The sequence below is a fragment of the Dermacentor andersoni genome, chromosome 11 (assembly GCF_023375885.2).
Source record: "Dermacentor andersoni chromosome 11, qqDerAnde1_hic_scaffold, whole genome shotgun sequence".
In the NCBI taxonomy this organism is placed as follows: Eukaryota; Metazoa; Arthropoda; class Arachnida; order Ixodida; family Ixodidae; genus Dermacentor; species Dermacentor andersoni.
In genome coordinates this window covers 96,462,448-96,489,970 of record NC_092824.1, presented here as the reverse complement: position 1 = coordinate 96,489,970, position 27,523 = coordinate 96,462,448, and the positions used below count along the sequence as shown (strand labels likewise).

The window sequence follows — 27,523 nt, the reverse complement described above, 5'->3', positions numbered from 1 at the left end:
AATAATGAAAAAGATCCCCAGGGGCACAGCAGCAATTCGCCTTTCAAAGGTTTCGTAGTGGATGGATTTTCGCAACATGTTTGTCAATGTCGCAACGCCAGGTGCGCTATTTAGCATTCGGAACCCAGTGCAATGCGCTCCAGATTCGAACCCGCGACCTTCTGGTCCCGAAAGGGAATGGCGTATCGACTGCACTACCGAAGCGGATGACGGAAGCCGTGCTCATTTGGGCTTATTCGCGACTTTTTACGGTTTGCTTAGGCGCTGATATATACGCGGCAAGAAGTAATTAGAATGGAGGCTGTCGATTTCTGAAATTTTTATTGACGTCAGATGAGGAGATGTTGGGACACGAGTACGGTGCAGGCGACTTCTTCGCTCTTGAGCACAGCATACAGTTGCAACATACAACGCATAAGCCTTAGCGCGAGGTTGCGTTATGACAGACAAGTCCAAATAGCAGCACGACATTACAAAGACGCGCTTAAAGCAATAATGCGAACAACAGTATCGCACAAGAAACCCTCGAGCAACGACGCAAATTAATTTAGACTATCCAATGTCTACCCAAAACACGGATGCGTGTGCTTTCGCTAAGGCCCCAAACGTAATGCGTTCCGCGGAGTTGGCAATCGAACCTGCGACTTCGTGCTCAGCAGCAGCCGCTTCATTGAGGAGAACGTTCACTCGTAAAGGCTGTCCTGAGCTGTCGACACGGAACCGGATATATCCCGGTCACTTCACGAAGCGCCGTCTTCAACGAGTTGAGCGAAAGACCGTAACCGAGCGTTTTAACCGGCACTAACTTTCTTCCCCCCTACTTTCATGTGTAGCGTGTACGGCTTGGCTGCTATCCACTGACCGGCAACATTCGATAGTGGCTTCCAGCATAATCGGGAAATGAAATTTGTAAAAACAACTTAGAACTCTAAAGGAAACACAACAGCTTGCGCTATTTCACATTGGGCACACATATGTCGACGAAGGGTGGGCAGGCCATTTCTTTCTTTTTTTTTTTTTTTTGAAGTATGTGGAACGCGTGCGCGTTAGTCAGTGCAGTCTATCGCATGCGGTGGTATGCGTGTGTTTGAAAGTAATTCTTAAAAAAAAATATATACTGGCAGACACCACTGACTCTGATTCCATCGATTCAATTACTGCGCACAGCAGTCGTGCGAAGGCGAACGCTTGCTGCTCTCCATTGGCGACATGCAGCAGTAATAGTGCGAGCTGGCTCGTAACTTCTATTTTTACGCGTGAGCGTATAGGGGCCCCCATTTTGTAGATTCGCGATGTGGGTGTATGAAGCTCAAGTGATAAAAGTTGGCACAGCGCGAAGAATCAGTTCAGCACCGCAGCTGTCACGGCGGATGATGGACGACGTAGATAAGAATGGGCGATCGGCGCTGCAGATGACGTCATCGGCAAAAGTAGCGTCGTGCGCAGTGGATGGATTAAACGCCCGACATGACTCGGCGCTCGGAGAGACACGTGATCAGTTCTGCGTCGGCGCTTGGAAAGGAATGAAAGTACGCTCACGCGAAATGCGGGTTTACTTCGCGGAAAGGGTCGTTTTTCTATTTTATTATTTTTTTTCTTTCACGCTCGTTTCTAGTCTCACAGTCGCCATGCCCAAGCCCTTTCTTTCGTACTGCGCATCGTTCTGCTTAGCCCGGTAAATCCACTCAACCGAGGATGACACCGTAGAGAAAGAAGTTCAACAGGTGTAGACACTCCCATCGAACCCAGCGGCCGAATCGACTGTACACTCTTAGGCAAAGTTACACCCTTTGGCTTGCCCCTTCTGCCACACAACAATAATCGTTATCTGCCTTGATGCGTTTCCTTTCTTTAACGCTGCGAGCCAGGGACTTTCCAGTAACGAACGGCACGGGCGTTATCAGAAGCGGCACTCCAAAGGGTGTAAACTGTTTTATGCTGATAACGCGCGTGCCGTTCGTTACTGGAAAGTACCGGGCTCGCAGCGTTAAAGAAAGGAAACGCATGAAGGCAGATAACGATTATTGTTGTGTGGCAGAAGGGGCAAGCCAAAGGGTGTAACTTTGCCTAAGAGTGTAGTGCACTAAGCAGCCGGCATGAATGCCTGAACCACACTTCCGGTTTCGGTTTTGGGCGCGCGCGTTTTGAACGCTACCTGGCACGCGTCACGCTGGTTGCGCTGTCCGGCGCGGCATTTTTTTTTTTTTTTCGCTTATACACTCTAAGAACAGTTTACACCCTTTGGCTTGCCCCTTCTGCCACACAAAAATAATCGTCATCTGCCTTGATGCGTTTCCTTTCTTTATCGCTGCGAGCCCGGAACTTTCCAGTAACGAACGGCACGCGCGTTATCAGCATAGAACAGTTTACACCCTTTGGAGTGCCCCTTCTGGTAACGCGCGTGCCGTTCGTCACTGGAAAGTTCCGGGCTTGCAGCGATAAAGAAAGGAAACGCATCAAGGCAGATGACGATTATTTTTGTGTGGCAGAAGGGGCAAGCCAAAGGGTGTGAACTGTTCTTAGAGTGTACTGCTCAACCGTGCACTGTCTGTGCGTAATCGTTTTATTATTAAGTAAAAATGATTGCGAACCATCTTTACAAGCCTCCATCGGATCTGTGTCCCGTGCAATTTCATAAAGTAGACGTAAAACGCCTTATGAAATGAGGGAATGTTTATTTTGCTCTATGTAAATGCTCGTTCCGGCCTTTTTGTGTATTCATACAACGTTGTGCCAGCACGTAAGCAGCAGCAGTTCCCGTACGAAGTTCCACCAGACGGCATCAGCTGAAAAAAAAAAAGTAAATGATAAGCATGTGTCATTTTAATACATAGGTCTTAGGAAAACGACGTGTAGAGGCAAAAAAAGATTAAGTGGTGAATGGCCGGCATTACAAACAAAAGAAATTCGCTTTTACATACATGGCGTAGAAAATACCCGACTCTTCCCAAACAATACCATAAAATGTGAAGAAAGCATTTGATTTCCAAGCGATGCCACGTTCCCGGGCATTATTTCCTGTACTATAAGAGCTAAAAACACACTGGCTACTCCGCGCTTCCAAAACAACTTGGCCTCAGCCGACGCGATGGCACTCTACGTACACAGACGTGGCCACAACACAGGCTCCTAGCCAGACCATGCTAGACGCTCGCAGAATGCTTTCTACTTGCACTCAAAATAAATGCGTGGGTTCAAAGCCTGTTTTCAGTCGTTCAGAGGACAATTTTCGAGTTACAAGTGTCTGGTTTTTAAGTTCCTCAGCGTTCTCTTTTGAGCGTTCTGCCAGCATAAGATACACACTCCCGTTTTGTCACTGGCAATCACTCGTCACGTTTTCGACAAGCGTGAGTACCGAGAGAAGGTACATGTTGTTGCCGGACAATAAAAGGTGCCACAAACTTGTTCCGCTAAGATTCAATACACGCCAAACTAACTGTCAGCACGGCCGAGCTGCTTTTCGCTAACTGCGTCAAAAGGCCAGGCGCGGCGAGCATGCGTTAAAATTTACCCCCAAAAGTAACGAAATTAATTAAAGTGATGGTGGGGGTCAGAGAAAGCATCGCGAACTTGGCCCAGTAAGATTGAGTACACGCGAAACTAGCTGTCACAATGGCGAGCTGCGTTCCGCTGTGTCACAAAAGCCGAATGCGACGCGCGTGCCCAAAAAACTACCCAAATAAGTTACAATAACGTTAGGACCCATAGAAAAGCGTCGCAAACACCTCCCAGTACGAGTCATTAACTCAAATTAAGTGCGCCAGGATGGCCAAGGTGTTTGCCACTAACTGCTTCACCAGTATCGGTACGTGCCGCAAGCCTGTTTGCTTCAAATGCGTCGCAGACTGTGAAACAAAATGTCTCATCTTGCCGTAGTCCAATGGGGCAGTGGTGCCGTGTCGAAGGGAAGAAGGAATGCAAGAATAGGCCGAGAGCCCAACAAACCAGGCTACATCAAAAAAAAAAGGGGGGGGGGGTGAGAAAGAAGGACACAGGTCGCCGAACAGGCGAACTTCACATGCGCAGCCGGCCTCACTCGCTTCGATGGCGTGTCTGGCACGTGACGCATGCACCTGGCTCGTCTGGCGTGCGGTTAGCTTGTTGCTAGGTGACGCAAGAAAGATAAGTCGCCAAGTGTAAGTTCATTTGTACGTAGAACTTTTCAGTTCAAGCAGGAAGGAGTAAAAAAAGTAAAACAATGTCTGTTGACTTCATTTCGCATTCTTCTTTTCCGATGCTCGCGGCAGCTAACGGCCAGGATTAATACTAGCGTGACGTATTTCCTGTTTCCGCCGAGTGTCCCCTCTTGTTGAATTTCTTTATAACGACACCTTGGACTTATCTCGCGGCTAACAACGGCTGATTACGTGGGCCGTGTAGTAGTGGTTGTAGTGCACGGCTTCGAGTCACGTTAGCACTCGTTTCATTCGGCGCGCCAATGAACATTCGTTATTTTTTACACTAAATTATGGCGTTTTACGTGACGAAACCACGATCTGATTACGAGGCACGTCGTAGTGGGGAACTCCGGGAATAATCACCAACTGGGGTTCCAATTTCGCCGGGATTCGATCCCGCGACCTCGTGCTTAGCAGCCCAACACCATAGCCACTAAGCAACCCCAGCATGGTTTGCTTATTTTTGTTATTTTGTTATTCGTTGGATATCATTCAAAATGTGCGCGAACGGGCTAACAGACTAAGCGCATTCGATAGCTAATAAGGCGGTGGCTTGTAATAAGGCAGTAACATTTGTAGGCTTGTACTAGAAAGTACAGTCACGAGCTAAGAAATTGGCCGATCATGTTTACCAGTATCCTACAGTAATGAGCTGAACGTAGCGCGGCACATCTTTTGCCCAAAGTAAAAAAAAAAAACAGAAAAAGATTGCGAAAGTGTAGCGAACGTATACATATACCTACGATAAGTACGCGATGCGGGAATCGAACCATTAGCCTCGCCCTCACCATATCAAGTTCTTCGATCAACGTTGCTCGAAACCACTAGGCTACATCTCACAGCTACCAACATGTATCAAGATTTTGATATGGAGACCACGATAACATCATATTTGAATCAACAGTGCGACGAGCAATGCGCATTCTAACTTTTTCTTGCGATGTTACGAACCAAACAAGCCCCTGTTTTCTAAGTTAAATTTTACGTTTTCGTTCTTTACGGGAGTTGAGGTGAACCACTTGCGTGAATAACTATGTAACACTCAGCGAGCCATTTCATGTTTCATTACTCTGCACTCCACAACGTTCCATTAGGAAGTAAACTTGATAATTTAAATCTCCCGCCAATAAAATGTATATACGGCAGACGCCTGCTAGTGTTTGTTATAACTAAAGTATGGAATAGCACGCCACATAAAAATAGGGTGTCACAGAAATTGTTAAGATAACTGAAAAAAGGTATTATTTTTAACTAATGTTTTCTGCTTTCTCGATTGAGGTTTTTATATTTTGATTTTGTCAATTCCTGTCTAATTCTTTTTCACCTCGTAGACTTGTGCCTACTGTCAAGTGTTGTATAATGCTATTCTATTACAGTTATCAGCTGAAAACCTCACCGCGACGTCTGTGCTGGGCCGTGCTCCCTCAACGACTGCAGAAGACAGCGCCAACCTTTCTTCATAAAGAACTACTTCTTTCTCTCTGTAACATATATTTTTCTACTTCTTTTTCTTTTTCTTCACTATTGTGCGACATGTTTGTGCATTTCCTCGTAATCAACTGCTATTTCTGTATTCGCTGTATAATTCTACTGGCAGTTTTTCAGGTGTATTTCTGTACCCGTACTAGCATTTGGCCATGGGACCACACATATGTTGTGTACTACCTTGTCAAATAACGTGATGCGCAATAAAGAACTCAGAACTTTATCGTCGTTTCTTGACTAGCTGCTGCAGCGAGGTGGAAGCGGATTCACTGCAGTTGGCCAAATCCCTACAACATTCATACCGGCAAAGGAATTTGTTCAAAGGTCGGCTTCCTTATATTCACTTATTGAATAATGCAGACTTGAATTTTTGCGAGAAATTCATCTATGCAAATGCCTCAATGACGGAAATTCACCTGGAGTCCACATTCATCCAACACGTGAACTGTAGCTACCCGACCCGTTGCTGCCACGAATTATTCCATGCGGTGATGGCGGGCAGCTTCTCTCCGCGCTCGATACGCGGGTCTGTTGCTGGAGTTTGCGTAGTGTGGTGGGCAGCACGTCTAAGTATGTCCTTCTATCCTCTGTACCCCAGTCATTTCACTTCTCTATCACCCACACTGGTGACAGTCGTTCAGGTGTCAGTAGCCTAGCGGTAGATAATTACAGCGTGGTGTGCAGTAATTTCCCGCTCTCCCTTCCTTTTATTTTATTTTTATATTTTGATAGACAATGCAAACACGTACATAATATACAGCGCATGGGGCTTCACTGCAAGACAAGGCACTGCAAGTAGTTGGCTTCACTACAACACAGACCGTGGGAAAAAATTTTTGGCTTGATTTTGCGAAAGATAAGCCTCGCACTGTGTAAGCGACGCCACAGTCTTAAGTTTCGCGCCCCAAACGTTCTCCCCGTCTTTCTCCTTTCCTCGGGCCTCGCCCTCCCGGTGGCCTCTTTCTTATTGGACTGCACTTTACGTCACGTGACACCACGCCTTTCTTTTTCTTTTTATCGGTCTTTCCAGTCGTGGGCGCTGCGTAGCTTTACTAATGCGTGGACATGATTCATCGTAGATCGGGCTTAGCCGCTTACAACGGTATAAAAACGCACGAAAAGGGCTGGCACGTCACGTGATGGTGGTAGACCAATAGGATATAGCAAAATAGTAGCACGTGCTTCGGGAACATAAGAAAGAAACAGGAACGCACATTGGGGCGAAGTTTAAAAGGATGGAGCTGTGTACCCACTGAGGGGCTTCGAATGATCCCGAAACGACCATTTTTTTTTTTTCCCACGGTCTGTGTTGTGGTGAAGCCCACTTCCTGCAGCGCACTGCATTGCGGTGCAGCCGACGTACCGAAGCGTATTTTTCGCTCAAATGACATGAACATTTTTTCCACAGCCTTTATGATACACATTGCGGTTAGGCCGACGCATGCTGTCACATGTCGCCGGCGTCTTCGTGAGGTCAGTCGTAATACTATGATCCGCATCGATTGTGACGTGAATACATGTTTTAAACTAGAGACCTTGATATTTTAGACCCAAACCCGAACCACCACTTAGCGGATGTATTTGTCCGCTTGCAGACTCAATTAGTGACAACAGTTATTCAAAGTTGCCACCATGCGTTCAAGGAAAAGACAATCGTAGGCGTTACTTTCGGTAACAATCGAGCGGTAGTATGGAATGGTGAAGCCTTGCTTGGCTTTGGAGCGCCTTTACGCAATCATTGATCCGGAACTGATGCTACGGCTAGCGCCCTCTGTGGCGAATAATTAAATATCAACGGAACTACATAAAAAAATAAAAACCAAAGCACTGGAATCGAACCGCTGACGTCGCCGGCATCTTATCTGAGGGAATGATCAACGTTCGTCGAAACCACTCGTCCACGACCTAAATCGAACGCTAGGCTCACAAAGAGGCTTATGCCGATAATTTTGCGTTTGAGCTAGTGACCAAGTTGCGAAAACAACCATTTTTGAGCAAGTTTTCGCTCTTTTCGAGAGTAGCTGTTGCAGCGAGCTGAAAACGGACCCGTTAGGAGTGCCCTTTTCCTGGATCTCCATATTTCAAACTTCGCACGCTAATCTTCAAGAAATTTTTATTCGTAAAGAACAATGCGGCTCATTTGGGATGCGGGGACAGACTACAGGAGTTGCAATTACCTCTGACGCTCCCCCTTTATAAAAACGGGTAGAGAGAGATAGAGGCTAATCTCCGCAAGTCAACCTTCGATGACGATACACCAGCGACACCAGCTCTAGATTCCCATATAGTGGCTTTTGTAGGGAACCTTATGGTTCGTGGTAGCATATAGCGACGCCGGTGTCACGCTCTCCGCGCCCTCTTTAATGCTCGAACGGGCTAAAAGCTACCGCTTGCCTATCACGTGGTACTTTCTTTTTCCAAGGCCACATTTTTTCACGACCAGCTTTCGACATTGTTTGGCGACTCTCTATCACAAAGTGACGTACTAAGACTGTGGTGGCAAAGACACTGCTGCCCAATTCGTATATTTTATTAATTATGTTCGCTCATTTAAGTGAGGTCATGGCGGAGGCGTCATTTCGTTGACCGTTATCCAGTAGTTAAAAATTATCTGGAACATACAGCCTGGCCTCCTTGAGCATCCTGTGCAAGATATCCCGAGTATCAGGGCAGAGCCATGTTTGCCGTATAGAAACGCCGTAGTTTGTTTATTTATTTTTTCTTACCGTTCTCCATGATTCGGCAGTTTCTGGAAGATCATGGAGCCTCGTCTAATTTGTCTTACCGTTCTACAGAGGTTCCAGTCTGCGTCGTGCTTGCTCGGGTGTCCGTTGCTATTTTTGGGTGATCTTGTACTTACCTTGCCTTTAGTCTTGCCTTGAAATGGCCGCTTTCACTTCCGTGATATTTCTTTGTAAGTAAGGACGTGTGCTCATAAGTGTTAGTGACGATTTTGATTTGCCTTCTGAATCACTTGTCTAGAGTGGTAAATCTATTTAGTTGTCGTTTACCAAAAAAGCACAGGCCATCATCGAAATTAGGCCACGCATGGTCAGTTCGCAGGCTAGGTCCATGCGCTATAGACAAACATAAATGGAACCTTGCAGCTACCTCAAGGTAATAACTGCGGATGTTGGCAGCCACTTGACCACTCTACAAGTGTGATTCAGACTGCAGTGCTATAGTGACTCCCTATAGTGACCTCTCTTGCAATTATGTGCGAGTGCTGGCAACTAGCAGAGTGAGCATTTTCTAACTGTTGTTATTTTTAGGAATGCCTGAAAGTTTAGTCTTGTAGTGAGTGGAGGTTCCTAAGCAAGGAAAGGTGCCACATTAAATACTGGTGGAAATGCCTCCTTGGAGGTCCGTTAGTAGCTCAAGGTTGCTTCATGGATTCGAGAGTGCCTGCTCTGGGATATTTATTTATTGATAAGCAACTGGATTACATTTCTTCTAAGCAGCCAGAGCCTTGTACTGACAACTTATGGAAATTTCTGCACAAGAAAAACAAAAATAAATAAAAGGCCCAAAGACGGGAAAATAATGAAATTCGTGAAGGTTCCAAGACTGTACGAAAAAGAAGGAAGGCCTTCAGTTCCTCTGCTAATAACCCTCCTTCTACCCCTAATTAAATAAAATCGGCGGGTTGCAAGAAAACTCTGCCTGTACAATTTGACTCTGTGCTTGTCTTGATTTGTCCTTTTAAATGAACTCACAGTGCTTGAAGGACACTCTATAACAGTGTAACTACAGAGTGCTTTCTCTTTATTTGTTTCTTTAAAATAAAGGCTGCATAACTCAAGGCATCAGTTGCGAGACCCTAGTGCTGTCTGCAGCCGGCCACTCGACTGCACTGAACAATTGTGATTCAGACTGGCATATTTGGTGACTTGCTTTCTTGTTCTCTTTTCCACTTTTCTCTATAAAATATGCCGTAAAGTGAGCGTTCTTGTACTATTGTTTTATTTTTTTGGACTACCTTAAAGTTTAGTCGTAATGTGAGTAAAAGCACCTAAGCAATGAAAGCAATAAATACTGGTGGCAATGGCTCCTTGGAGATCCCGGAGTAGCTCTTGGTTATGTCATGCGTTTGTGTGCCTGCTCGGGGTTGCTTGTTCATCAGTAAACAGTTGGATTGGAATGCCCCCCTGACACTGACAGAGACTTGCACTGACAAGTTTTGAAAAATTTTCGTGCGATAGTAACTAATAAATAAATGTATATATAAAATGCCCAAGGACAGGAAAACAGTGAAATTTGTGACGTCTCCTAGAAAAAAAAAATGGGTCTTAAGTTTTGCTCCGCTGTAATAATCATCCTTCGTCTACCAAATAAATAAAATCAGCGTGGTGGAAGAACACTCTACCAGTACAATTTCACTGAGCGTTTTTCTCTTTATTTGTTCCTTTGGTATCAAGGTTGTGTCATTCCGTGTCAGTGGGACGGCTGGTGCCTGGTATGCCGTCTGCCTTCTGTCTGCTCACCGATCACTGTCCATAGATATCCCAGCGTTCCTCGGCCGTCACTTATTGTTACGGGACATCGGCAGGAACCCTCAGCGCGAGTCTGGGCCTCGACGAGCACTGCTGATTCGTGGTCTTCATGAAGTGGTTGGCGATCAGCGTCTAGATGACCTGCAAACATGCGTATGCGGTTTAAGAAAACAGGGCACGTTGGCACTTTTTAGAGCATCTCAATAATAAGCCTACAACCTTCGTTGCATTCATTCATTCATTCGCCATACAAAAACTTCGCACTTCAGTGCTCCTCTTCAATGTATTCTGTTGTTGTTGTCCTGAGTAGTTGTGGCACATACCGACAGTAGGGGATGAGCCATGAATTGGGTGGTTAAATGAGGTGTGTAAAAACAAGTAAGTTAACAATCCGAACGTTGGAGCTTAAAAAGTAAACCTTTCGTCTGCGAAAAAAAAAAAAAACAATCGGAAGAAAACCGTGTATAAAAATATCTAATCATAGATAATAAATAAAAGGAAGCTATGGTGGGGAGGGAAGACGATCAGTTTAGCATGGTAATCGACTGATTTCAATTAGGTGATTTCGGATTGCCAAGCAAACATTTCTGTGATTTAACCCAATAATGGAGGCTCCAAAAGATAGGATCACAGGCACTCAGTAGTGAAGTGGAATTTCGAGTAGTCGTTTTCTATAACAGAAAAACGCTAGCGATACAACAAGGAATGGTCTATTGCCTCCGCTTCGCCAAAGAATGAGCATGATGGTTTGGGGACCAGACCAGACCTGTGTAGATAGAAGTTCAACGTAGGTATACGCAGCGCGGCCTCGTGATGGACACTTCATTTTTTCGTGCTTGGAAAAAATCCACAGAGTTAGAAATTGTGGAGCCTGATACTGTCTGCATAATGACACTCCTGCGAAATCTAGCAGCAGTAATATGTTCAGCCAAAGGGCAATAAGGGAGAATCGGGCCACTTATCGATGCCTTGGCTAAAGAATTTCATTTATTATTAGTCCTTTATGGCCAGGCACCCAAATCAAATGCATGCTTCTCAAGTACCCAGGTACCAACGCATGAAATGTTCTCATTGCGCGAGATTCACAAGAAGCAGTAAGGGATGAGCGCAATGATAACGAATCAGTGATTATCACGGCTGACGTAATTGGTGGTCCTAATTTGCGTATTGTCAGCACCACTGCCATGAATTTGGCTAAAAAGATCAGTATGAAATCTGGCAGCCAAAGAGAAAATGCCCAATCAAGAATCTGGGAAAATATTCCTACACCTGACTTTCTGCACATTGAGAAGTGTCTGTCGCAATTACAATGTTTGTTTTAAGGTTCTTCAGATGATGTTGTAATATACCGCCTAGAATACGATGTGGAAGTTTTTTTTTTTTTTTTCATTATTCATGGCAACATCTCTCTCGGGAATCGGAAGTAGGTCTCATATGTGCACATCTAAAGAGTTAAGTAATTTTTGCACGAATGTAATTTGCGGAGTATGTAATCGTGGCCAGATGACACCAAAAAACAACACAGGCTGTGACTTACAGATTGCTAGGGGATGTCACAGCGGTGATTCATAAATTCTCAAGAATGTCTGCACTGTCAAAAACCAGAACCTGCATGAAAGAGGAATAACACGAGATTCTAGATAAAGAACACAATTTGCAACAAATTTAGGAAGACCTAAACACAAACGTAATGCTTCTCTTTTTAAGGGCATTACAGGATGGGACTTGTAGACTGGAGCTCCAGAGAAGAGTATGCAACCAAATTGTAATACAGGGCGAACGTACATACGATATATCATTAGGAGTGTATCTCTTCTCAATCCTATTCGACGACTGCTCAGCCTATGCAATATGCCAATTGCATGGGCACCTTTTCCAGTCACATGATCTATGTGTGGGTGCCAGTTGAGAGAGGCGTTGTAAGTCATTCTAAGGTATTTAACGGACTCTACCTTAGGTATGTCTTGAAGGATGTAAGACAATGAGATGTGCACTGTGTTATGTATCGGGAAAATGAGAATAGCACACTTGCTGGCCTTGAGTAAAAAGGGATTAATATCTAACCACTTCTCCAGAGCACAAAGGTAGGATTGCAGTAATTGGTATAGCACGTGGATGTCATTTGCAGATGCCAAGAATGCAATATCGTCTGCTCGAACATAAGTACATAGTTACTTCTTGATGACAGGGAAGTGTGCTCATGAGAATATTAAAAACCACCAGGGAAAGGACTGAGCCTTGCGGTATGCCACTCATTTGTTTATACCTAGAAAAAGAAAGGCCGCTTTTGTAGCAATAGAATTCTCTTTCACCTAAAAATTGAGTGAATCCATGCTACTATATATCCAGGAACACCACAGGATTTTAACCGATTTATCAATACAGAGTGCTTTACGGTATCATATGCTTTAACGATATCGAGCCTCACTAAGGCAGCGTATTCCTTATGACATCGAGCGAGTTGTATTCGGCTTTCTAAGTCAACATGGGCATGCCAGATGGAGCAGCCGGCCCTGAAACCAACCTAACAGGGACTAAGAATGGAATTATCATTAATAAATTTTATGATACGAATGTGAAGAAGCCTCTCAATTAATTTTACTGCACTTGATATAAGCGCAATAGGCCTAATGTTCTCTAATACATACCTTCCGCCTCGTTTCTTAAGCATCATAATTACTTTGGCAAGCTTCCATTGCAACGGAATCCAAGCATATTTTAGTGAATAACTTACCAGGTCTAAAACAAAGTTAGGCGATTCCTGTAACACTATTTTTAACATTGCATTTTCGACACCGTCAGGGCCAGTGGCTGTATTCGGTAAGCATAGTTCAGTCTTATTTAGCTAAGATAGAGAAATTAGAGTAAAGCCATCCAAAGGCTCTAATGCAGAAGGAATAGCCGGAAGCGGGGCAATAAATCTATTTTCTAAGCCTTTGGCAATCTCTTCTAAGGTGGCGCTCAATTCTTGTGGGGTCAAAACAATCGAGTCTAATGCCAAGGGCGTTGGTAGCACCTTCCTACCACGAAGAAATGCGAATAAAGCACGCCTATTTTTTAAAATTTGATAGATAACCGTAATGCCTAATATCATATTCATCTTTGGCTCAATTACCAGTACGCCTAAATGCACCAGCGTGAAACTGATCATTTTCCTCATTTGTCGGTCATTGATTGTGCATGAGCATTTTCCAAGCGGCTTTTCTTTTTCTATAGTCCTGCGTACACTCATCATTCCACCAACGACAAGCGGTGCCTTTAGCCGAAGGGATGACAAATTCAGTTTGCTTCCGGGAACCCTTGAGAATTGAGCAAATAATTGAAGCGATTTCCTTATCATTGGCATTGACAAGTTTCGAAATGGCTGAACGCAAGGAAGTCTTAAATTTCTTATGGTTCACAAATGTGCATGCATGGTATTCTAAAGATGTTATTGAACAAATGATTTCGAATGGCACAGGAAGATGATCACTGTTGGTTGCTGAGTCAACTGCTACCCACAACGAAACCTTGATGTCAGCACTGCAAAATGTTAAATCTAACACTGAACGAAAGTGACCTCTAGCAAACGTTACTTGTCCTGTGTTCTAACATGAAAGGTGACTATCAATAGTCCACTCCCATAGTCGCTTACCGCACGAATCTGTTTTTAGCCCCCACGACACGTGATGCAAATTAATATCCCCTGCAAGAAATATTTCTTTTCCACAGGCAGCCACAGCCCTATCAAGTTGACACGTACTTTGCACACAAGTGGGGAAATAAGCATTTATAATTGAAAATGAATGATACCATGGGAGACATAATATTGCCAAAATTTCACAGTCGGAATCCATAATCTGAAAAGAAATTTTTGCCTTGTGACAAATTTTACTGGAAACAAATATGAGTAATCCTCCACCTCGCGAGTCTCAATATAATCAGAAAGACCGAAAACATCTAGAATAAAAATTTTTCGTTCGTGAAAACAAAGTTTCTTGAAGTATGACATCTGGATTAAGGTGAATAGATAGGCGAGATAAATCTGTTAAAGCTGAGAATATAGAGCGACAGTTCCACTGCAGCACTTTCAAATGTCCAATGGTGTTGATCGCACAGCAACGGCAACTGCCGCCTTTAGAATACTTTATTTAATCATAGGAAATGGTTGGCTCTTTCTTTATTTTGGTTTCATAATTGCAGAAATTGGGGATGCCGTACGTTCAGGAGTTCGAGTGTCAAGTTCCATATCTGTGACATTAACGGTGTCGGAATAAGAGGGATCATCCTCGCCTGGTTGGATTAGTGGGGTAGTGTCTGTCGACTGATCTACAAATGCAGAAGACGTCTCTACCTTGTTGCTGGGCATTCGAGGTGTGGCGTTAAATACTGAGGACTGCATGAGTGTCTTAGTGGTGTGCATTATTTGCATCATCTGACTGGAAATGATTCGTGCTAAGCAATCAGATAGGCTAGATAACAATTTATTCATTGCTTTAGCCATTGCTTTTTCCACAGCAGAGTCAATTGTTTGCGAGAGAATAAGATCCATGCTTGGAGTGTTGCACGCTTTAACACCACAGTATCCGAAGGCCCTGTCTTTATTGTATTGTATTGTATTGGGTTTTATTGCGCATAAGCAACTAAGGCTATCATGCGCCAAACACATGGTATAATTTATTTCAAAGATTGGGTATCCTCAGCGAAGGTCCTTGTCCGGACAAGGACTCTGAGGAGGCCCTGTCTTTAATAACTGCAATTGCATATCTTTGGGAGCGGCGACGGAGGTCAATTATTTCAAAAATTATATTTCTTGAGCACAAGCTGAGCAGTTCGAATAAGTCTGCTGGGTGTGTTCCCCCACAGAGGCAGCACTTCTGAGATTATGCAGTGCATTCACTTGAAGGATGACCATCTCCATAGGTGCGGCAACGCAAGCTCGACTTACATCTTTCTGTGCTGTGCCCGAATCTCCAACAATTCTGACATTGGATTGGACGTGACGAGAGTGGTTTAGACACGGAACGCAAGATGCCACACCTTTATTACTGACAGGCATGATGTATCCACAAACTTTGCAATTATTGATTCCTTCGGAATCCTCCCATTATTCACCAAGGTTTCAGTTGGACTTAATCGGGAGCCTACGCCCCGTACAAGACCTTTAGTACACGCAAGGTGAGGCGGAATAAAAGCACTCACCGGGGTGGAAGCGAGTAAAGTGCATTTCAGTAGGTCTTCAACACAGGTCTCATCGGGCGACCGACACACTCCACCTCCCCGTCCGAACGCTCGCACGTCAGTGATGGTCAGGAAGTGGTTGGACATGGTCTCAAGTTCCTTCTGGACAGCTTGTGGATTCGTGATCCTGGTGGAACCTCCATTGGCAAGCACAAGCGCAACAGGAATGGTGCTGACACCACTGCGAAAAAAATAAATCGAGACAATTCATTAGGTGGCAGCGATGCTGACCAGGCGGATCGCACCTGGCCAGGAGAACTGGTCGACATCAGCCCAAGACGGCTGACGCAAGGAATGACAATAAATCAGGGTCTAAAATAAAGTTAGTGAGACACCTGAAACCGCCCAATACTCAGCCAAAACACCACTGCGCATCAACGAAACTGCCGAGAGCTGCTCGAGCTGACCCGTGCGGGACAGGGAAGAGCGTTCACGTTCCATATACATGGCTCAGATGCGGGTTATCGTGGCGTCTGCGAGCGGAAATTATCATCATCAGCAATGGCTCGAGCGTCGTCGTCTTCTTCGTTTAACGTCCCTCGGCGGAACCGCGCGAACGCGCTCGTGCCACCTCTCGCGCGTTCGTCGTCGCTGTCTTCTTCCACAGCTGGCTCCGTTGCGCAAAAAGAAGCCATCACCATCAGCAATGGCTCTGTCGAGTGCGGCGAACGTCGCAGCCCTGTAGGCGAACGACGCGATTGCTCTCAGTTTCGTTCCGCCGGTGTAACGGGTGGGCCGCGCATCGTCAGGACTGCAGAAGGAACAGCGCGCGTATATGAAGAGCGACGGAGGGACGCGAGTGTGATCGTCGACGGCTCGCGGACGCTAACGCGGTGACCGACGAGCGTGAGGGCGAGACGGCACGTAAGCGACCAGCGAGAACCGGCGAAGCACACCGGGAGTCAGAGAATGGCGCGAAGCGCCTTCGGCGTCAACGTGCAACACTAAGTGTACCACTAAGCGCAATAGAATCATGAACGTGAATGAGTTTCAAGGACGCGAACGCGAGGTTCCTAAGAGACATCTTTGATCGTCATTTCGGCTCTACTTGTGACGTCTGTGACCGACTATGGTTCGATTACGGCCCCACTAAGGTCGCAGCCGTGAGGGACGACGAGAAGCGGCAAAGTGCGCTGGAGGTGTTAACGCTGTGCTTCCTCTGCGAGTGTGTTTCGGACTTTCGGGTGTGTGGTAAATGTAGAGAGGCTCTGCTAAAGGCTGGGGTTCCACGTTTCTCGACGACGAGCGGTTACGTGTACCCGCATATGTGCCGGCGCATCTTCCGAAGCTCAACGCCGATCGGATCAGCTTCGCTGGTCATCCACCTTCACAGAGTAGAATGACTCAAGAATATTTTAAATCAATTGAGGCATTTCGAGCATTCATTCATTCATTCATTCATTCATTCATTCATTCATTCATTCATTCATTCGTCGCACGAAAACACCACACGTAAAAAAATTAAATTATATATGGGGTTTTACGTGCTAAAACCACGATCTGATTATGAGGCACGCCGTAGTGGGGGGGGGGACTCCAGAAAATTTGGACCACCTGGGGTTCTTTAACGGGCACCTAAATCTAAGTGCACGGGTGCCGGGTGCTTTAGCATTTCGCCCCCATCGAAATGCGGCCACCGTGGCTGGGATTCAATCCCGCGATCTAGTGCTTAGCAGACAACACCATAGACACTAAGCAACCACGGCCGGTCCGAGTTAATTTTAACGGAAACCTACTGTATTTGGTATTCAGTATATCCAGGCGCGGCATTGACTTGATAAATCGGAGGGATAAAACTGAGGGAAAGGATGGCCTAATTAAACAGACCTGTAGTTAACTGTTGTCCCGTGAAGACTGTTGGGATTCAACAGCTCGCTGCATACAGGGTCAAGGTGCCGCTGAAATCAGAAACCAAAAATGTCTTCAGCGGCATTTCGCAAGGAATAAGGCGATTAAAAACAGCCTCATTTTTTTTTATGCCTACGCGACACAGTTCAGTATAATGGAGGATCGCAGACGTGGAATAAGCACCTGCGTCTGCGATTCCTTTCGGCCTGATTATTTCTTTTTCGCGTATGTTCTTGCCAGGCGTTAACGAAAAAAAAATCACACGTATCAAGAATTAAAAAGAAAAAGCCCGGCAGATTAGTTTAACATGGGAGAACTCGCAAGGCAGGTTCATGCAAATCTGTTATAGTGCAACTAATGCGACGCACTGGGTCTCCCTACTGTGGGTTGGGCGATGTTCATGAAATATATCAAGAACGCATGACTGCCCTTAACGCATCGAAAACCGGCACAGGTTGTCCAGACACGAAAGCGGCCAACCCGGGTGCTGTCTGCTCTGTAGAGGACATGAAGGGATGAGAACTGGGCCAAATTCCAGACAGCCCTTCACAAAACTGTTGGAGCATTCATTAGCATTCTGTTATAGATTATTAACATAAAGCCTCCCTTCCACAATAAGGTTCAAAACTAAAGGGAATACCGCGATATTTTGTGACACCTCCTTTAGAGGAAGGAAATTTCGAACAAGTGCTAGGCCACATCATTCCACCAAAATGAATGTGCCGTAAGCACCGACTCAACATGCACCATTAAAAGTGTGAGCAAACGGGAAAAAAAAATTCGTAAAGCAGTTCATTTGGAAGACAAGTCAAATGTACACGTACACTTGATTTTGACGCCTTTTTCGTTTTCCTACGTGCAATAGGGGGCCTCCGATCGGCTAATTTGTCGAGACGAAAGTGATCCTTGACACACCGTTTTGCTACTGCAATATACAGCCGCTTATGTGGTACGCGCACTGTACGACCGGCCCAAGTCCACCTCTTTTCTGTATTTACACACCTGAATGTCGGCCACGCGTCGTTCTGTAAACCCATGCCTTTCATTTTCAGCACCGCTACCAGCGGTATAGGTCATCGTACAAGAACGTAATGTGACCCACACGAAACCTTCTTTTCAATCATAGGTAACATTACCCGTGCGGCAGTTAAATGCCACTTTGAAGTGGTTGCAGGCGCATCGTTTGATTCAATGAATCAAGCTATAAAACATGGCGTATAATATTGTTCTTTCGAGACGAAATCCAAGCGAAAAGAAAACAGAGAATGTAAAGGTTTAATTATCACATAGTCAATAAGTGCAATAACTTACGTAGTGCAAAACAAACGACTCGTACAGAACGGTGTTCCCCGGGGTAACACACGGTGTACTGTAACTCACTGCTCCCGCCCACCAACAAATAAACAAGACAGATACCACAACAGACACCCTCCCTTCGCCCGGCAAGAGACGTGTAACCCGGCCCGGAGCCTTCACACGAATTCGTCTCACACACGTCGGTACGACCACGGCTGGACTCGTCACTGGAATCGCAGCAGCTATGTGCTGGACCAACCACGGTTCCGCTGTCGACTGCGCCGTGGGAAAACGACCTCGTGCATCCGTTTTGCCTGGCTGGTCCGCGGGCGTTGTGTGACGTGTTTCACACTGGACAAATCGCGCGAGAACAAACGAGAACAAAGTAAGCTACTGAGTGTCCTGAACCGATGCGGAGTATATATGTGTCTCCAACGCGAACGTCAATCGACTAGCTCATCGGTTCGGTGTCACGTGGTTCCCTTTCGAAGCCAACTTCCATCCGCGGACAAAGGAAGTCTTGTCCTCCGAGCGAAGAACGGCCCAAAGCGTGGACGACGAGAAGCTACCTCGGACTGCCCGACGAAAGTCACTTTTCTCGCTTGTGCGTCCTTCGAAGGTGGCGGTTGAGCGAGCAGCGCTGCGAGAACACCCCGGGACACAGACGGCAGTGATAGGGCTTGGCTCCCGAGTGGGTGAGCGTGTGGGCCACGAGGGTTCCTTTCAGGGCGAACTGGCGGCCGCACACGGTGCACGAGAAGTTCTTCTCGCCCGTGTGGGTCACCAGGTGTCTCCGCACGGCCGAGCGGTTGCTGAAGGTCCTCTCGCAGATGCCGCACATCCGGGAGCTGGCGTCGCGTCGCCGCCTGCGTCCGCGCTTCGGCCGCGGCGCCTCGTACCTGTCCGAGGCCCTACGAGACGATAAACAATCAGAGGGACGGCCATTGTATTGTCACGCGCAGTACGAATATCGGACTTCGTTGCACGATGATTGCCTACGGTCGCGGACACTGCGTGTGCACCGGCCGTCATCACTAAACTCCGCCAAGAACAAGTAGTTGTCATGTGACATCACCAGTAAAACACGTTGTGGGGCTAGTTGGTGCATAGCTTTGAATAGATGAAGCGCCAATAGTGACGGCACACAGAAAGGAACACAGACGGGACAATGCGCCTTGTCCTGTCAGTGTTGCTTCCTGTGTGCCGGCATTATTGGCGCTTCATCTATTCAAAACGACATCACCAACACGGCAGTTCGCGCTGCTCTACAATGCGCCACCAGCGCTGATCCGCTATAGGGAGGCCACGAAAATGGTACGACATTTTGGCGTGCCCTTGTACCAACGTTTTGCTATAGCTCTATGCGTCCAGCCGGGCTCTGTCCGAAGCAATGCATGCACCTTGGAGAAAGCGCGCACTCTCATACGTTCTAGCACGCGGGGTCCCGGTCAGGCCAGAATCTAGACACGCGTGTATACGCCAATATGAGCGGGGGGACGGGGGTGATTGATGACGCCGCGAAATCGCAGCGTGTGGCTGCTGTAATAAACTGTTTCTACCGCTGGCTTGGCTGTGTGCATTATACGGCGGTGCTGTTGCCCCGCTGGTTTGGCGGCTGGTCGCCCATATATCTGTACCATGGCGACCACGCAATTGACGTCCGTGCAACCTATTATCGAGCGCACATATTTTTTCCCGCTTTCTGGCGGTGGTCGCTTTTCGCCGGACTATTAGCGTTATTTGTTGCTAGGCGCGCTGTCACGTTTCGTATTTACGGCGATTGTCCACGTGTTAGTAGGACAAGATGGCGGCCGCGACGACATCATCAGTACAAAGCAACCGAGGGCCGTACAATTACGGCGATCAATGTAGGTTGATGGCGTTTGCTAATTCGAACCCCTGCGTATTCTTTTATTTATTTTATTCTATAAAGTTCGATTCGGTAATTTTCAATTAACTCATCCGATTGATAACGTGTCAAAGCGAAAGCTTTAGAGGATGCAGTGAACTGGCAGATAACAGCATTCGTAGCAATCTAAAAGGTCTTGGGTGGTGGTTTTGTTCCCGAACAAAGAAAAAAAAAAGAACAAAGGAACGCAGGCCGGGGGAAAAATAAAGTACCACGTGTCAGCGCGTCCCCGTGCTACGAATTACAGTGACATCGAATACAGGCTTAGCTTATCGCACTGGGAACGGGCGATAACCCGACCGTGCCCCTTCCCCAACACTTCAGCAGATTGCGGCGCGTATCTCCTGTCCTTATCAACGCGAAGCCCTCCGAGGTTTCAATTCGCATAATATGCACGATACTACGCCTGATTTTACCCATGGCGTGCAACATCGCGGAGACTCGAAACTTCTTTGCAGTTGCTGCCTTCCCACAGAAAAATAGAAGTCTTTTTTTTGTTGTTAATCGTCGTTTAATCAGACACAGGAATGAGTCGGGAAAAATTATCCCTTAACAATGAAGAAACTGTACGTGCTATGCCGATGTTAATGCGGTGTTCTGTAGGTGACTTGGCGTTGAGTTGTTTTTTTACACGGATTTTCGAATTGCAGCCTATCGAGGCTGCTGCCTCAAGTGCAGGCTCGCGCGAACAGGCCCGACCATGAAGCTTGACCACGAAACGCGCATAGTTATACAGCGTAATTACAAAACTTTTATTGCGTACCTTCCACAGTGTTACACGCTATGTATGAAATGGAGAATAGATAACAATCGACGCTTACTTTGGGGGCCACTGGTACCGCTGGTGGGCAGACGCGTTATCACGTGGTATTCTTAATTCCCAGGGCTTTCTTCTTTCGTTGAAAAAACAGAAACACCAGGTTTACATAAAATGCTGTAATTTGTCGACAGTCGACATCTTCCACAACTTCTGGATTGGCGCCGCATTGTAGTGGTCATTAACGAAAGGCAGGTCATTAAGCCAAATTATGTATTTTTGTGAAATTACAAAAAAAAATCGACTAGCATGCAGAACGTCTATAAACATAGCGATCTACGCTCGCGTTTAATCGCCAATTTATATTATTTGTTTAGGCGACATTCAGTTGTGAGAGCCGGCATATCAAGTAGAAGGATCACCTTGGGTCGTCGTCCAGGCTGCCCGAATCACTGGAACCTCCAACGCTGCTTTTTCCAGGACCTGCTTGGCCGCCGCCGGATTTCGCGGTTGGCGCCGTGGTTCCAGCCTTCCCTTTCCGGGCCATACCTGCACCATTCCAGGAAACGGGCCGGGTGAACACTCGGCGACAACACAAACACGCACCGACGATTCCACTTCGTAAAGGAGAAAACGGCCCGGCGAAAACATGTTATCACTATACGAGGCCTGTTGCGATGATGGTTGGAAGCTTGCTGCGGAGTGGCACAATAGTGATGGCATCATCATCAAGGTTGTGCCACTTGGCGGCAAGCTAAAAGCCTGTTGTTCACCCTTTCCCCATGCGTAAGGTATAGAGCAAACTGCGCATGCGTCTGGTTGTTCTCTGCTTGTCCTTGATTTCTCTCTATATTTCACTATCACGCGGATCAATGTAAATATCAACGTGCCAATATGCACTGTCTAGGCACGAAGCGAAACCACGGAAACCATTCAGACGCGACAGGTCTCATGAGCTGCGCTTTAACTTGACGTAGTCAGTGCTGCGAACTTTCGGCCTTGCGATAGCTTTAGGTTTTTAGTTCGAGTACGATACAGCCAGTATATAGCTAAGCCCCCTGGATAAACTAAAGGTAGTGTCATTCCTCCTCTCCCGGCCTCGCTTTCCTTCACCGATAGTCCTTGCTGTTCGCTCTTTTTGATCGCAGCGATCGCAGTATCCACGGTCAATGCGATCAAGAGCAACTGGCATTGCCCCGACGCAAATCGAAGCAAAACGCTAACAGAAAAAGGCGCGGGCGTTTCCGTGGAAACGCCACGAGCACAACCCCGTGGCTTCACTCCACCAAAAAGGAGACGCGATAAAAGCATGTCGCCGCCTTTAGCTTTTTTCAGGGGGCTTAAGTATAACCGTACTGGTACACTATGGCCCTATCGAATACAGCGAGTCGTCGCGGTATGGACCTTTCTTATGCCGTTAAGGAAATTAATTTCGAACCCAGCGTGCATCTCGACGTTGACGTAGTGCTCTGCCTTGTGTCGACAGAACATGTAACATTTCCAAAGCAACTTTACCAAATTTGCAGCGCTCTTTTTAGTCTGCGGCACCGTTCTACATCCGTGGGAACACATCGCGCAGTGTTGTTCTCTAAGAAAAAAACATACAACCGGGAGGCAAGGCTCGCTAACTTTGCTTGCATCGTTTTATAACCCCAAGAAGATTAACGGCCGACTGTGGATCGCCAGGGTGAGCAAAAGTCGCAGTTTTACGGCCGAAAGGTTTATCATTAAAAAGATCGCAAAGTATTGGGCAATCACACGAAGTTCGTGGTTTTATAGGCCGTAACCAGACTACACCGCCACCTGGCAATACGTCCCCCCCGCTGCATCTCACCACTACCTCCGGTTTCAATGACGCGAACAGTCTACTGCTTCGCGTAAGAAGCCACGTTGCACTTAGCGCGCTTTCAACGGATGCCATTGAAAGGTGCTGTAATTATTTACGATGCTTTCGAGGCGTTGAGGTACACACCGTAAACACAGTTGACAGCCTACCATAATGCCGAAAACAAAATCTAAACAAATCGGGACAATTACTGTAGACCAGTCAGTGCTTAAGGCGTCTGCACAGGTCAGTTGTCCTGAGTAAGGGTAGCAATGTCTTCGTCGCCTCTCCTGCAGCGATGACTGGCGAGGTCGGTGACGTTAGCACCAGTCGCAACACAAACCAAACGTTACCAGCGTTAATCCCAGCCAAAGCTTAAAGCTAGTCGTGTTTCTCACTGCCCTGAAACCATTGGTCCGCCTACTTACCGATCGTGGTGAGTCGGTGAGCACGTCTGTCTCCCGCGATGTGTCCGACTAGAAGAGCTCCCTCGAATGAACCACGCTGGCGATGGCTGGTTGGTTGACCTCAGGTGACATGGTGCAACCCACTACGGGTTATATAACCACGAATCGGGCTGTAGTAGAAACAAAGCTGGAAAACATTCCTTTATGTATAAAGAAATAATACAATGAAGCGACTTTAATAGCAGGTTAAATATAGCCACAGTAAAGGAGCTTATTTCTCAGACTTCTGTTTTTATGAATATTAAGAAATGCAATAAAGAAGGGATGCTGTGAATGTCGTTACGACTAGAAACAAATAGAAAAATTAGCGCGGCGTGGTCGTTTTATCGAGTTCAAATTTAAAGAAGTCATCACATACGTTCCCGTAGCCGAAACTTAGTGCCGACGCCCCTAGGGACAATATAACGGCAATGGTCCTTAATCATATGGTATGTACCCACTACCGTACATAGACAATGCACTGGCTTTGCAGTTGCCAAGGTGACCAAGTAGCGCATTGCTTCTTTGTGACTCCATGGCTGGAGATGCCAAATCTTGAGTAGATATTAAAAAAATATATACATATTCTTTTCGGATGATATCAGAAATCTTGGTAAAATCGAAAGCGTGGAAGAAGGCATACACCCGATGCATTTATTTGCTCACTTGTATGGAAATATCACATAGGTAATCGCACATAGAATCAGGAACACCTTAGACTTCTGTCAGCCAAAGGACCAGGCAGGATTCCGTAAAGGCTACTCAACAATAGACCATATTCACACTATCAATCAAGTGATAGAGAAATGTGCAGAATATATCCAACCCTTATATATAGCTTTCATTGATTACGAGAAAGCGTTTGATTCAGTCGAAACCTCAGCAGTCATGGAGGCATTACGGAATCAGGGTGTAGATGAGCCATATGTAAAAATACTGGAAGATATCTATAGCGGCTCCACAGCCACCGTAGTCCTCCACAAAGAAAGCAACAAAATCCCTATAAAGAAAGGCGTCAGACAGGGAGATACGATATCTCCAATGCTATTCACAGCATGTTTACAGGAAGTATTCAGAGGCCTGGAGTGGGAAGAATTGGGGATAAAAGTCGATGGAGAATACCTTAGCAACTTGCGATTCGCTGATGATATTGCCTTGCTTAGTAACTCAGGAGACCAATTGCAATGCATGCTCACTGACCTGGAGAGGCAAAGCAGAAGGGTGGGTCTGAAAATTAATCTGCAGAAAACTAAAGTACTGTTTAACAGTCTCGGAAGAGAACAGCAGTTTACGATAGGTAGCGAAACACTGGAAGTGGTAAGGGAATACATCTACTTAGGGCAGGTAGTGACCACGGATCCGGATCATGAGACTGAAATAACCAGAAGAATAAGAATGGGTTGGGGTGCGTTTGGCAGGCATTCTCAAATCATGAACAGTAGGTTGCCATTATCCCTCAAAAGGAAAGTGTACAACAGCTGTGTGTTACCAGTACTCACATATGGGGCAGAAACCTGGAGGCTTACGAAAAGGGTTCTGCTGAAATTGAGAACGACGCAACGAGCTATGGAAAGAAGAATGATGGGTGTAACGTTAAGGGATAAGAAAAGAGCAGATTGGGTGAGGCAACAAACGCGGGTAAACGACATCTTAGTTGAAATCAAGAAAAAGAAATGGGCATGGGCCGGACATGTAATGAGGAGGGAAGATAACCGATGGTCACTAAGAGCTACGGACTGGATTCCAAGAGAAGGGAAGCGTAGCAGGGGGCGGCAGAGAGTTAGGTGGGCAGATGACATTAAGACGTTTGCAGGGACAACATGGCCACAATTAGTACATGACCGGGGTAGTTGGAGAAGTATGGGAGAGGCCTTTGCCCTGCAGTGGGCGTAACTAGGCTGATGATGATGATGATGATGATGGAAATATACATTTCTGACATCGGATAGATATGCCCAAATAGTTGAACGAGCGCCTTTTATCGCACAGAACACCTACCCGCCCACCCAAGCATTTATCACCTGTTACATGGCATTGTACCTGCATGCAATCACTTCGCAAGTGCTGGTTATGAGCGGCAACTTGAGATGATGATGATGAAGACCACACAACGAGCGATGGCACGAAATGATAAGCGTAATGTTGAGCCACTATAATACCGCAAGGTGGATTGGAGAGCAAGCGGGAGTCGGTGATATCCTATATAGTTGACATTAAAAGTGAGATATGAAGCTGTACAGGGCACATAACGCGTAGGTCAGATAAACGGTGGTCTATTACTTACAGAATGAGTGCCACGAGAAGGGTAGCGCAATCGAGGACGGCAGGGAATTAGCTGGCGCGAAGAAATTATAACTTGCAGGCATAGTACGGTGCGAGCCGGCACCATAATCGGAAATCAATCGGGGAGGCTTTCCTCATAAATAGGTGACAAATAGGTGACGTTGATGATCATAACAATAATAATGATCATTATGATGGCAGTGCAGTACATCCTCGCGTGCCAAGCAACGGAGCTTCGCGGCCGACGTCGAGGTGTGGATCGGACCGCCAGTGACCACTAGCACTATTGCCAAGGGCCTATAGATGGCTTTGCAACAATACTTTTGTAAGCATATAGAAGTAAATTCATTCATTCATTCATTCATTCATTCATTCGTTTCCTTTAAGAGAGCTTTGGGTGGCCTCTTCGGGATTGGCTGCTGAATACCACGGTATCTGAACTCTATTAGTATCAGTGGCGCAAAATATTGGAGAACATGCAGTGAAGCGAACTTTTCGTATTGCATACTGTAACTTGGAGTATACAAATTACGGATAACAGTACATAAGAAACTTAAACAGAACAAGCTTGGATTAATGTGCTAGTGCCACGCCGTTTCAAAACGGTACGCTCACTATCATAATTATCATCAACCTATAGAGTGTACACAACAGGCGTATTTCGAATGCACTGCAAGGCAAAGGTTAAAGAGTGATCGAGTAACCAATCAACTGTGACTGCGAAACGGCAACCAACGGGCACACGTAAATGCTCGCAATATAGCTGGCGTGGTGATACCACACCAAGTCAAAATCAGTGGCCCTCCACCCCAGCCTCTCTTCACAGCCCCAGAGTCAAGAATCACTTAGTCAATCAACCACTTACAGATCGTGTCGAGCAGCACGACGTTAATATTCCAACTCCAAGGCCATGGGGAAGGTGAACGTAATGTTGTTGTCGGTTACGGCCCCCCGGATCAGTCCAGTCCGGATCGTCATTATTTCGCCGACCTTGGCGAGGCCGTCCTTGGTCAGGATGTCACAGACCACGTCCTCGCAAAAAGGTGGCCATAATGCATAAGGGGCCCTTCATCAGCAGGACAATGTTCCTTTCTCCGTCCAGCACAAAAAAAAAAAAAGAAGAAAAAAAACCGGGGATATGACGGATGACTTGTCGGATGCAGCCGATCAGGGCACACGCAGAATCGTTCCCGTCCATTATCTGCGGCCGAAAGCGAAAAAAAGAACACCGAAAAAGAAACCATGTCAGTAGACCAATTTATTTTAAGCGACCTCTTGCCGCCCGATTTTTGACGTGTCCCTCTTAGTGGGCAGGCGCCATAAATGCGGCACATCATCATGCCGCTTGTGGCATTCAGATGGTGACCTCGAACGGTATATGCGAGTTAAGATTCCCCGACATGGAAGCCGCTTTCCTATATCGGACGGAATGAGAAAGTATGCCAAAATTGTATCAAGATTTGTACCAAGTTCTGCACAGAAGCCCTAGCTGCTGGTCAAAATAAAGTTTAGCCTTTTTTTTAGGAAGTTTTGCAAACGACCAGAATTCTTTTTTAGATTTCAGTTCCGCCCAAAAGGCGAAGCACCGATCGCGATAGCAAACTAGCAGGCAGCTATACGAAGTAATGATAGCAGCTTTATCGGCCGTGTAAACTCGTAAACATTAATTTACTAACTAAAATAGCAAGCATGGCGTTACGCGCGCACAGGCGAACATCGTGTTCTTCACGACGTACATCCGTGAGCAAAAGTATACGGACCACAGGGTCGCCGAAAAAACGGA

The 27,523-nt window shown here is 46.3% G+C and overlaps 1 protein-coding gene across 1 annotated transcript in view; it reads right to left on the bottom strand.

Annotated features, from left to right (window-relative positions):
• Window positions 1-10,037: 10,037 nt before the first annotated feature.
• The window catches only part of LOC126539105 (uncharacterized), a 64,221-nt gene continuing 46,735 nt past the window's right edge, over window positions 10,038-27,523 (bottom strand). Inside the window, exons 8-12 of the mRNA XM_055075190.2 lie at window positions 23,440-23,538; window positions 21,609-21,735; window positions 19,090-19,431; window positions 15,338-15,557; window positions 10,038-10,297 (exon numbers count right to left, since the gene is read on the bottom strand). Of these exons, the coding sequence (XP_054931165.2) occupies window positions 19,110-19,431; window positions 21,609-21,735; window positions 23,440-23,538 (548 nt within the window). The 3' untranslated portion in view covers window positions 10,038-10,297; window positions 15,338-15,557; window positions 19,090-19,109. The remainder of the gene's footprint in view (window positions 10,298-15,337; window positions 15,558-19,089; window positions 19,432-21,608; window positions 21,736-23,439; window positions 23,539-27,523) is intronic.